The sequence below is a fragment of the Miscanthus floridulus genome, chromosome 12 (assembly GCF_019320115.1).
Source record: "Miscanthus floridulus cultivar M001 chromosome 12, ASM1932011v1, whole genome shotgun sequence".
Classification (NCBI taxonomy): Eukaryota; Viridiplantae; Streptophyta; class Magnoliopsida; order Poales; family Poaceae; genus Miscanthus; species Miscanthus floridulus.
This window is the reverse complement of record NC_089591.1, coordinates 67,759,617-67,772,440: the sequence shown is the minus strand read 5'-3', so window position 1 is coordinate 67,772,440 and position 12,824 is coordinate 67,759,617. Positions and strand designations below refer to the sequence as shown.

General features: G+C 46.2%; 1 protein-coding gene across 1 annotated transcript; it reads left to right on the top strand.

Moving 5' to 3' along the window:
• The first annotated feature begins 1,876 nt into the window (after positions 1-1,876).
• Positions 1,877-12,507, top strand: LOC136497032 (B3 domain-containing protein Os02g0683500-like). Its single transcript, XM_066492821.1, has 2 exons — positions 1,877-4,562; positions 12,453-12,507. Exon 1 carries the CDS (start codon positions 2,611-2,613, stop codon positions 3,883-3,885), a length of 1,275 nt encoding a protein of 424 aa, XP_066348918.1. The 5' UTR covers positions 1,877-2,610; the 3' UTR covers positions 3,886-4,562; positions 12,453-12,507.
• Positions 12,508-12,824: the final 317 nt, after the last annotated feature.

Genomic DNA, 12,824 nt, shown 5'->3' with positions numbered 1-12,824 from the left:
ACCGCTACTATCTAAGAAAGTTGAAGCAAGGTGAAAACAAAACAGGATTCGTGTTAATTAAATTATCTTGCAAGGTGAGAGCGAAAAAAACAAACAATGTTGATATGTTTTTAAAAATGCTAGTAAATAATAACCTAAGGTTTTATATAGCATTTGCATCAGCATAAAGGTCAGGCAACAGAATAAGTAGCGCCAGTCATATATATAGTAGCGAAAGAGTCTAGTAGCCTAGTGGTTTTTCTCGGCGTTGTGCTTTTAGTGCGTCGACAGCCAGGTGCCTGTGGTGACTTTGTCAATCTTGAGGATTTACCGGCCTAGTCTTCGAATATGCTCATAAGGGTAGGGGTTGCGTGCGTGCGTTCATAGGGGGTGAGTGTTCAGTTGTGAGTGTCTGTGTTGTACTGTGCAATTCGAAAATAAATTATATATATAGTAGCACGCCTTGCACAACTATAGCTATCAATAACAAACTTAATTATAGCTAGATATTGAGAACCTTGACGGTAATTATATGTGAAAGTCACACTTCATTTGGTAACTATATCCCTGCATGCTTGACCAATTAAAGCACAATTTTTTTTATTTTCACTTTTATAAGAAACATTTTTGTAGGTCATCTTTGAGCACTTGAAAATTTACTAGTGGAAAAATATCAGCGAAAAGAAGATATTACTAATGGTCAGAGTATCGCAGCTAGCTGCCACTAGCTAGCATAGCATGAACCCTACAAGTACGGGAGTTGGGGCAGAATTTGCTGCGCAACATGTCCTGGACGCAGCGAAAAGAAGATATTACTAATGGTCAGAATTTGCTGCGCAACATGTCCAGGACGCAGCACATGTGATTATCGTCGTCTGCACTGCAACACCCATGAGAGCGATGTGTGGTGGGAAGAAATGGACTTGCTTGGCTGATCTCTTGGTTCTAAGCATCGCTACGAGCTGTGAGCTGAGTCGATCTACAGAGGCAGCAGCCTGTCTCTCGCGGTTGGCATGCGTGTCATACTTGATCCCCATATCATGACAAGGACGAGCTCACATGAGCCCAACCAGTTGATTCATAGGGGGGGGCCCCACCCTACTCCCGCCATCCTCCTCTCCTCTCTGCAAAGCTACACTACACCGCGGCTGCAGTACCACAGCCTTACTTCCCCCCCTGCCTAATTACCTGCTCATCAACTACCAGCAGAGCAATTCACATTCAGCTTGTTTCTTTTACCGTGGTCAGCGGACACGAATTTTCTTTCCCCCGAAATTCAAAAGGACACATCAGCGCATTGGCTTTTGGCCATATATGGATATGTTTGTATGTATAGCGGTATTAGTATATGCACATCATTTCTTCCCTAGCAATCCAGGAAGAATTATTGTTTCGAAGGATGGATTTGTGCAGCATTGTTTCGTTCAACGGCTTCCTGTGTATGCGGTATGCACAGACAATGTAAATTGGGATCGATGTCGTTCGTAAACTCACGACTGTAATTATATATAAATAATGCACTGAAAATACACGTTTGTCTACTGCATGTTTTGTCAGTTGTATGCAATTTCATCGCTCAGATCGAGTCGGCCGATTATTTATGGTTAACACCGCTGCTCACACTCGGTAACAGTGCACAGTACAGTCTGTATACCCCTACGTACTAGTAGTATTATTCAGTAAGACCGGAAAACAGAATACTGAAAGGCAAGCAGTACGACCATGGCACCATGCAACGTACTCCAAAGTCTGCAACTCAACAGTACTACAATATACTCTGAGAATAGAAATTAATGCATAATAATGCAATGCACCATTCCTACTAGTCTACTAGTCGAATACGAGCGGTAGGTTGTGCCCGGTCACCTTCGAGGAATCTTCTAGGGCAGTCAGTGCCTCTCCGGCCGGGTCTCCCCTCGCCAGCTCGCCTCCGCCTACCCCTACCTGGGGCGCTGGGCTGGAATGGAGCTCCCCCCCTCGCCTTGTGGGGGAGCGCAGCAAGCGCGGCAGCGGCTAGCAGCTTTCCCACAGCTCGCTCCCTCGCTTTCCCCTGGCAACAAGCACCACTAATGGCTAGCTAGAGAGAGAAGATCTAAACAACCGCACTTAATTACCACGCACTTTCTCTCTCCGTCACTCACATCGATCCCGGCCTCCTGCCCCTCTTCTTCCGACGCGCGCGCGGAGGAGATCGATCCGAGCGCGAGGGCGCGCGGGCGGCCAATGCGAACGGCAAAGGCAGATGAATCGCTTCCCCTCCCCTCCCGATCGGCCGTGCCGTCCAACTAGCTAGCCGGGTCAAATTCACTCACGCAGCGAGAGGAGAGAGAAACTAGAAGAGAGAGAGAGAGAGAGAGAGAGAGAGAGAGGGGCGGGCAGGGCAGACAGATAGGAGTGGTAGATATAGATAGGCTGGGCTCATCGCGGATAGATCCCCCGCCTCTTCTTCACTCTCCCCCAGCAAGAAACCAAGCAGCCAGCCAGCCATCCAGTCTCCGCCGCGCAGGGGACCGCGTCCGCGTCGCATCACAGCCGCTGCCCGCAACAGGGACAGGCAGGCGCGCGCTCGAAAGGCGAAGAGGAGGCGGCGGCGTCCAAGACGAAGAGGAGGCCGGAGCGTAGTAGCTAGCTATGGAGTTCGCGAGCTCTTCGAGTAGGTTTTCCAAGGAGGAGGACGAGGAGGAAGAGGAGGAGGAGGACGAGGAGGCGTCCCCGCGGGAGATCCCCTTCATGACAGCGGCGGCTGCGACGACGGCCGACACCGGAGCCGCCGCCTCCTCGTCCTCGGCTTCTGCGGCGGCGGCCTCGGGGTCAGCGTCGGGCTCGGCTGCCGCCCTCCGCTCCAGCGACGGCGCCGGGGCGTCCGGGAGCGGCGTTGGCGGCGGCGGGAGCGACGACGTGGAGGTGATCGAGAAGGAGCACATGTTCGACAAGGTTGTGACGCCCAGCGACGTGGGGAAGCTCAACCGGCTGGTGATCCCGAAGCAGCACGCGGAGAAGTACTTCCCGCTGGACGCGGCGGCCAACGAGAAGGGCCTCCTGCTCAGCTTCGAGGACCGCGCCGGCAAGCTCTGGCGCTTCCGCTACTCCTACTGGAACAGCAGCCAGAGCTACGTCATGACCAAGGGCTGGAGCCGCTTCGTCAAGGAGAAGCACCTCGACGCCGGGGACACCGTCTCCTTCTGCCGCGGCGCCGGCGAGGCCGCTAGGGACCGCCTCTTCATCGACTGGAAGCGCCGCTCCGACTCCCGCGACCTGCACCGGATGCCGCGACTCCCGCTCCCGATGGCGCCGGTCGCGTCGCCCTATGGCCTTGGGCCCTGGGGCGGCGGCGCGGGCGGTTTCTTCATGCCGCCCCCGCCGCCCGCCACACTCTACGAGCACCACCGCTTCCGCCAGGCACTCGACTTCCGCAACATCAACGCCGCCGCCGCGCCGGCCAGGCAGCTCCTCTTCTTCGGTTCACAAGGCATGCCCCCGCGCGCGTCCATGCCGCAGCAGCTGCAGCTGCAGCCGCAGCCGCAGCCGCAGCCGCAGCCGCCTCCGCCACCGCCCCCGCCTCTGCGCAGCATTATGATGGTGCAACCGAGCAGCCCCGCGGTCACGCACGGCCTGCCCATGGTTCTCGACTCGGTGCCGCTCGTCAACAGCCCAACGGCAGCCGCGAAGCGAGTCCGCCTGTTTGGGGTCAACCTCGACAACAACCCGCAACCAGACAGCAGTGCCAAGCCAAGCCAAGACGCCAACGCATTGTCGCTGAGGATGCCGGGATGGCAAAGGCCGGGGCCATTGAGGTTCTTCGACTCTCCTCAACGCGGCGCCGCCGAGTCATCTGCAGCCTCGTCGCCGTCGTCATCATCGTCCTCTAAGAGAGAAGCGCATTCGTCATTGGATCTCGATCTGTGAGCGAGATCGATCAGCTCGCGACCTCGATCGATCGGGAGAGTAAAAAAGGAAAGTTGAAAAATTCTTCCTTCCGTCTGCTACCTTCTTCACCATCTTCTTCACCTTTTGAGATTCCATTATAACTTTTGATGATAGGATCTAGAGTAGCCTTCTTAACACTTGTTCTCCAATTTTTGTTTCGGCCATTCAAATTCTTGTGTTGGCTTGACAATATATATATATATATATATATATATATATAGAAGTTAGGCGAATTAATTAATCAATTATTGCTTTCATATGGTTTCAAATCTGACTCAGTTTTTGCTTCGCTACTATTGCTTTATCCCTTTTTCTCGTGCGATTGGACTCCTTAAGAATGTATCTTTCACTCTTTATGTAGTTTGTTTGGACAATTTCGATTGTCGTATGTCCCTACATATGATAACACACCTTCAAATTCGCACACTCCACAGCATCACTGCCAAGATCTGAATCCCTAGCCCCATGAATGGGGTGCAATATATATTGTGCCTTTCTTGCATCATATGGATGATCTGTTCTCGTCCTAGATTGGAGTAGCAACCGCACAGTCTTCTCAGAAAGCATGATGGCAAGACAACAACATTGACAGTCCATTAGCAGCAGTCAACTTACAGCAGGCAAAGCCCTTTGGAGCTAGCTAGAAGCATTTCCAGGTCAGTTGTTTAAATTCTGAATCATCTCTCATCTTCTTTTATCGGTACTGCTCACCATCTCTTGTTTATATTATGAGTGCTGGTGCTGCTGGCACTCTTGTTTTCATTTTCGTGCTTTTGCCCGGTTACCACTTTCTGTACTGTTGCTCACTCTTTGTCCATACTACATATGCATACCATGGTGCATCATGTCATAATGTAGTAGATCGTATGGTAGGCATGCAGTTATTAGGCACCAGCACAAGCAAAATGGAAGACTTCTCTTGTGGTTTTACGTAAGGTCAACTGAAAATTAACCCCGCCGTGGGCTAAATCATGTGTAGTTTGGTTTGTCTGGGCCTTGAGTGGTATAGACTCCAAGAGTTCTTTATGGCCCTGGCAGTCTGTAAAGGAGAGGGTGAGCCAGAGGGGAAGGTATTGCCACTGGCCTTAACTTCTTTGTACGTCTGATGGACGATTTATTGGGGAAGAGCCGAAGAGGGCCAGCCTCAGTACTAACACAACTGTTGCTGTAGTAGTAGGAACAGTGCTGCGTCGATGTTCACCTCTCTCTCATGGAGATGGAGCCAGTAGCCTTGGTTGCGTTCTGTGTTCTTGTCCTTTGTGTGCGAGACAGTGAGGAGAGAGCCTGTACATCACCGTCTCTTTTCCTGAGTGTGCTTGCTGGGAGCAATGGAGGCAAAGGCCACGTACCGGCTCAGCAATAGGTATCCTTAACTAGTAAGGTGTAGGAGGGGGATCTTTTTGCACTCGTGAGGCTAGAATAGACATGTATAGATGCTGTGTCTAATGACAAAAGTACCTTTGGTCCGTAGTAAGCTGGAAAAGGCAATGGGGAGTTATGGGGAGGTAAAAAAGAAGAAGAGCCAGGAGCAGTGTCTGCATGCATGTGTCTGCTTGTTATACGTTCTTTCTACACTTTGCATATGGTGGTTTAATTCGTCTTGCTTTTCTGAACTTACTGCCCTCAGTCGGGGTATTATCTCAAGAACAGCGTTGTGACCTCGATCTCACAAAGAATTAATATAGAAAGTCCTCCATATAAGCTGCATTTGTTGGATATAAAAAATTGAAACTCATGTGTAACTTGGAGGAGAAATATGTTAAGGCTAATTAACCGCCAACATACTTCTGGCGGTTAGCAAGAAACATACACTGAGAAGAATAGCCAAGTTCGTTAATTGTCCAAGCATAAGTTGCACCTCATTGCCATTTCTGTACAACACACATTGCCGCATGCTATACCTTGGTCATAAACTGTCATTGTGCTATGTTGATCCTAATATAGTCCATGACCATTATCTCAAATCATGTGATGACTGAATGGTCATGCTAATTATTGCATAATGCCTATACTAGTTCCATATTGATTTTTGGGTGGTTCTCTCTCCCCCCCCCCCCCCCCCCCCCCCCCTCTCCCCCCTTCATATTCGTAGAGAAAAGATTGAATTTTGGCGCTCATATAAAGAACATAACCACATTCCTGTTATATTATTGTACGTGTACATGCTAGATGAGATGGATGACATGTATATATATAGCTTGAAATGCTGAGGAATATTGATATCTCTATTTCTTTTGACAAATTCATTGACATCTCCATCACTATGGAAACCATTTCCATGCATTACATTTCTGAAGAAAACTGCATAGCTAGCTCTAATGGATTAATAACATACAAGTGGGCTAAAGCTGGTAAGTATATTATCATTATTACTAGCAGTGCTTGTTTTTATTGAATACTACACATTAAAGTCCTATTTGTTTCTGTTTGCATATTGTTACCATTTACATGTTGGGGAAGCAATTGTTTGGATTGTAACAATCTAGCCCGTGGATTGTTATAATTTACATTGCTTACAATCTGGGATTTCTTAAATTCAATTTATAGATTTTAACAAAGTTGCAAGCTGCATATATAACCTGTGCAAGCTAAAACAAATTGGACCTAAGTCTGTGTCAACATCCTATTTGTAAAGAAATCATATTGTTACATGCATGACCAGTAATAGTATGTACTTCAATATATAGCTTCAACTGATCAGGAGCTTTATAGACCATGCCATGTAGCTGCACAACTAAATGATTTATCATGGATTCAAAGATATGGTATCCCTTTCAAGATAGAGAATGCGTGTGCTTGATTAGATTAGGTGTGCACATTTAATTCAAAATCAAGTACACTGGAAGATTGCTGAAGTTTCCTAAGGATGTATGTGTTTCCACTTTATGTTGGATTTTGTATTCTTACTAGTGCTTGGTGACAAAATCATGTAAATAATCCTTTTCTCTAACTATAACATATTATCTTCATTTTTGTTAAATACACTTGGTGCAGATAACTAACATAAGGATAGTGGTCAGCCATAATATTTTTGCATATCATCTTCCTTTTAGAAACACGTTTACTATATCAAACTTTCAGTGACTACATTTGCATATTTTCATTCACACTGTCCATTTTCTAGTTTGTGTAGCATCTCTGATTCCTGGGTGTGTTAGTCTACCATTTCATTTCAATATATAGGCAATTTTGTTAGCTACTCAATGATGTATACATGTAAAATATTTATCAATTTCAATAACGAACTGTTTGCCGATTTTCATTTGGCCTCTCAAGGTTTTATTTTAAAACTAGCTGAAAATGTGAGAGGATGAATTTCATACTAATGAGCCGTTTTTTGGACAATGGAAGTGGAGCATCCAATTTAATACACCAGGAACCATTGTATTATGTTTTATTCTTTGTTTCCTCAACTTTAAGTAATTTGTATTAAACTAGGATGTATACATGAAATAATTCTGAATGTATTAAATTTCATACAAATTAAAGATAGGCCTACCTAGCTCATTCCTCAACATATGGTACATGATACTTCATGAAACATACGGTGCATGCATGAGTGCTTGAATAGTATTTGTTAATTCATTGGCTTTAATTTGTTCTGATCCATGAAGGTATTTATATTGCTTTATGCATCTATATAAGGGATAGATGTGACACGTTCAAACTATGTATAATTAAAAACTACATGAAGTTAAGGTGATATATAGTTTGTTTCCCCCTTGTTTACTATAATATACTAGTTTCTTGTTTGCCCCAGCACTTGGATACAATGATTATCAGAGGATAAATAAGGCTTACACGTACAGTTGTTTCATCCTTTTCGAGATGAAATAGGAAATCTGCTGGATCGGAGTTTCTTTTATCTTCGCCTTTCTTTGCCTTAAATATATATACACGTACCGTAGTCATATAAGGTTTCTGTGTACATAAAAAGTAGTAGGCCTATAAGCAGGTGTCAGTAACTCATCTTTACACTTGCATGATGGTCATTATGCAAATTAAGGTTACTCCCATATACATGGGCATTATATATTGATCAGGAGCATGAATGTTCCCACGTACTACTACACCAGCAGGTGACTGGTTGTTAATTGAAACGAAGTTATATTTTATCTGTCTGCATGCATGCATGTAAACCGTTTTGTGTGATGTATCGAGGTTTTTTTTTTGGGTGGGGGGTGGGGGCGGGGGGGGGGGGGGGGGGGGGGGGGATAACTGTGTGGTGTATTGAGTTGATTCATCATCGAATCAGCAATGCTACTCTGCTAGCTAGTAGAAGCGCCCTAAAGAAAGCAGTAGCTATAAGGTTTTATCCGAGCATACATATTCATATGAAATTTGAAATTGCGTGTTGTTCTCTTTTCATGAGAAGCAACGTACTCGTGTAGCTTTTACCATTTTCACTATAAGAAATTACCACATTCTACATTGCCGTTCCAAAATGTACAATAGTGTAATATATGGTTCGTAGAAAAGAAGAGACGATAATGGAGGCACGTCAATTTCTTCTGTACGTGGGGTAGTATGTAGTCGTACAGTAACAAATGATACGCATGCAGCTTTTAAATTTATTTACGTCTGTGCAGCCATCTTTTACTATATCTCTGACTGGTCTTTCTGAACCCCATATGCCGGCCAGGCCCTGGTTGCTGCATGCACCGAATTTTTTTATTTTTTGGTCTTTTTTTAAAGTTATTCACAAATATGTCCCCCGACGGTATCCTTTCAAAATCTGGACTCTTAGCTCGGCGCCATCGATGGTGGCGCCGAGCTTACACATCTTGGCGTCAGAGGGTTTGGCGCCTAGGTCTTGGGCTCGACGCAGACGTGGCGGTGACTTGGCAGCCACCTTGGCGCCGTAGATCTTGGCGCCGTGGTTATTGGCGCCAAGCCCTGTCTTACGTATGGACCCTCCCTTCTTTCCTCTCTTCCTCTCTCTCTCTACCGCTCCCAAGCCGGGGCGTCGCCACCGCTGCCGCACCGCCGCGCCCGCCGCCGCACAGAGTCCCGGCCATCCGCGGCCCCAGCCGCACCCGTGCCGGCCCCCGCCGCTGTCGGCTGCCCGTGGCCTCAGTCCGCTCACGCCGCATCGCTGCGCGGAGCGCCGGCCGTCCCACGCCCGCCGCGCGCCTTCCCTCTTAGCCCGTGCCGCCTCGTCCATCCCGGCTCGCCGCGTCCGCCACGGGCATAGGCGCTCCCTCCGGCGACCCCGACCGCGACACGACCCCTTCTCCCAGCGTGCATTGACTTGGACAGGTAAAATTTTTGAATATGCAATGTGGGTACTTAGTTAGCTTGAATTGTAGTGTTATTTTGATTATTTGGTAGTTTCTAGTAAATTTGATGATGTAGGTAGTTGATTTAGTTAGTGAGATAGATATAGTTAGATAAATATAGTTAGATAGCTAGTCACATTGGTACATAGATATAGTTATTAGATAGCTAGTTGATTTAGTTAGTGAGATAAATATAGTTAGATAGCTAGTGACATAATTATTTAGGATGTAGTTGGTTAGTATCTATTAGAGAGGTACTATATAGCAGCTACTTTGGACTAAACGAACTGTATTTTAATTTTTGTTTGAACTAGTAGATGGACAACCTAGTGAGCATATATCATGGAGGCACCGTGAAAAGAGATCGCTATGGATATGTTGAGTTTATTGAGATGCAAAGCGTGCATGTGTTATTCAATGAGAAGCCTTCATTTAGTGATTTGGTTGCAAGGGCTCGGGAGGAGCTACATTGCCATAGAGATGATGACATCGTAGTGGAGGGTGTACTTCACCTAGGTTCCCCTCCCAACATCCTAAGGAAGATGATCCCAGTTGGGTGTGCAGACCTAGTGGAAGAACTATGTGAGATCGACTATGAGGTGCCAGTTCCAAAGTTTAGGACGTGGTTGTGCATCGGGTGTTAGTTGATCCCATCCCTCATGGGTTTTCCCCACCAATGGGTCAACAGACACACTTCGACCCTCCCATCCCAGGACCTGATATGGATGTGGAGGTTGCATCTACAGTTCCCGATGCTCAATCTGCCCCCAATGAGCTAGTCAGAGATGGTTGTCAGACTCATGATGTTGTGGCAGATCCTCCTCATGAGATCCCTTTGACATAGAATCATCCGAGTAAGTGTCTTATCCGCATGGTTATTGGGAGCTTACCCCCTTCCTTACATCCATTTTTTCATTCTTTCCTCATTTTTCTACTTATGTTGCAGGAGACATTCTTGACAATGTGGATGTGCCCCCTGATTGTCGCGTAAGTGCACTGTGGAGATGGATTCCATGCCTCCAATAGTGTTGATACTATGATTGATTCGGAGCCATATGAGATGGCAAGGGATCTTGATTCTGATGATGATCGCCCTATTGGAGAGCTGACAGAGAGTAATGTTGAGATGCTTGAGACGTATCTTTCCCGGCCGCCGTGATCCAAGAGTTCATGAGTTCAGCGATCTTGCTCATTCCAATCAGGTGTGTGTAGAAGGACATGATGATGAGCTCCTAGAAGCTCCTGAGGTCAGCTGTAACATGGTAATTGAGAAAGGTAGGGTATTCAAGGACCTCCCTGCATTGAAGAGGTGGTTGTAGGCAGTTTGCTAGTGATACGAAAGAGACCTTACAAGGTCTTGCATTCATATACGAAGCACCATTACACAGTTGTGTGTGACAAGGAACGCTGCCCATAGAGGGTTTGTGCAAGAAAGCAAAAGGTCACCGAAAAGTGGAAGATCATAAAAGTTGTCGGGCCACACAATTATGCTGACCATGTGCTGACATTGAAGCATCGACAGTTGACATCTACCCTCATTGCCTAAGCGGTTGATGGGACTATTGTAGGGAGAACCCAACATGAAGGTTAGGATAATTATCAGGACCATTGAGGCGTTGTATGGAGGTTATGTGATAACTTATGGTAAAGCTTGGAGGGCTAAGCAGCGAACGTGGAAGATGATATATGGGGACTAGGAGGATGGGTATGAGCAGCTGCCAATACTTTTCAATGCAATCAAAGCGGTGAATCCAGGCATGCATTATGAGTACATTCCAAAACCAAATGCATGGAAGGATGGGAGGTAGATATTCTTTCAGTGCTTTCTGGTGCTTCCCTCAGTGTGTCGAGGCCTTTAGGCACTAGTCATCCCATCTTCTCCATTGATGGTACAATCTTGATTGGCAAATACTAGGGCACACTTCTTATAGCCATATCATATGACACGAACAACAAGTTGGTTCCTTTGGCATTTGCTTTGGTTGAGAAGGAGAACAAGGACAGCTGGGAGATGGTTCTTCGAGGCTAATCCGGATACATGTGGTTGGGCCTGGAAGGGAGGTTGACATCATATCTGATAGGCACCAGGGCATACTTAATGCCGTGCAAGAGTAGATAGAGGGATATGCACCTTTCCACCATCGTTGGTGTACTCGGCACCTTGCCAAGAATATACTCTTGAAGGATGGTGTGAAGGATAACTTTGATCTGTTCTAGGAGGATGCTTGATAGCTTAAGGACAAGTACTTTTAGAAAAAGTTAGAGCAGGTCAGAACCACATCAAATGCAGAAGGTAGACAATGGACTCACAGGTTTGATGAGGGATTTGGAGAAATCGACAAGAGCTCAAGACGTCGATGGATGGAGGTACGAGTTTTAGTGTAGCAACATGGCTGAGTCATTCAATAGTTGCTATTGGGGATACGTGGTATGCCCATGAATGCAATGGTTCAATTCACCTTCTACAAGCTTGTTGCCTGGTTCAACTGATAGACACACCCATGCATTGAAGTTGTGGAGTGATGGAGAGATATGGGCTTCAAAACCAAAGGCACACCTAGAGAAGGCAAATGAAAGGGTTGGCACACATGAGGTTACATGTTTTGACCATGCCATAGGGACTTATTCAGCTTGAGCATAGGGGCGGTACAATGTCCGACTGGTGAGGTCTAAGAGTCAAGGATGCATGTGGTAATCCTCCAAGATTTCACATGTACTTGTGGTAAACCTAAGATAGTACCACTTTCTGTGTTCTCATTTGGTGGCAGTAGCTAGGCATCGCAAATTTAATATCGAGAGCAGGATACCTCACGAGTTCAGTGTCGACACGCTTGTGCACACATGGAGCCCTTGCTTCGTGCTTTTCTGGGACCCTAGAGAGTGGCCTCCATATGATGAGCCAAAGTACATTGCGGATCCAGCTTACCATTGGAAACAAACGTGGATCAAGGAAGAGGATGAGGCACAGGATGGTTATGGATAATATACCCGGAAGAACGAGGCATGGGAGTGGAACCCCATTTCTTACTGACCCTGAGCAGTACAAGTGTGGCAAGTGTGGTAGACTAGGCCACAATTCACGCACTTGCCATTGGTAGATTAGTGAGGTGCGACTATTGGTTGTTTTCATTATTTCATATTTGTCGTATTCATTCAATTAATTATGCATGTCTCAATTTATGCTTGTAATTGTGTCAATTGCTTGTACATTTCTAAGTTTATCTTTCATTGTATATTGAATTTATATTTCATTGACTTTTTTTGTAGGATGGTGTAGTTCCACCTGCTCGACCTGATGTACGAGGAGGCCCACTGAGGACGTCTCATAGCGGAGGAGCAGGTAATAATCTATATGTCTTGTTCAATTTTTTGTGAGCGTACATGTGTTGGTTAAGTAACGAGAGACTATGTTTTATTCCATGTAGGACCTTCCGCTCCTTCAGTCCTAGAACCCACAATGGGTTCTTGGACATGTAGTACGACAACAGGTACACTCCTTTTGTGAGTGCAGAAAGTGACCAACACATAAATATTTGTAGTTTTGCCAGTATGTTGTGATCGGATGTGGCCTAGCACTCAATGACATAGGGTTTATACTGCTTCAGACAACGTACCCTACTGTCCAGTTTGAGTCAGTCG

Excerpts from the sequence above, each read along its gene's own strand:
- LOC136497032 (XM_066492821.1), top strand. The coding sequence starts at position 2,611 with ATGGAGTTCGCGAGCTCTTCGAGTAGGTTTTCCAAGGAGGAGGACGAG.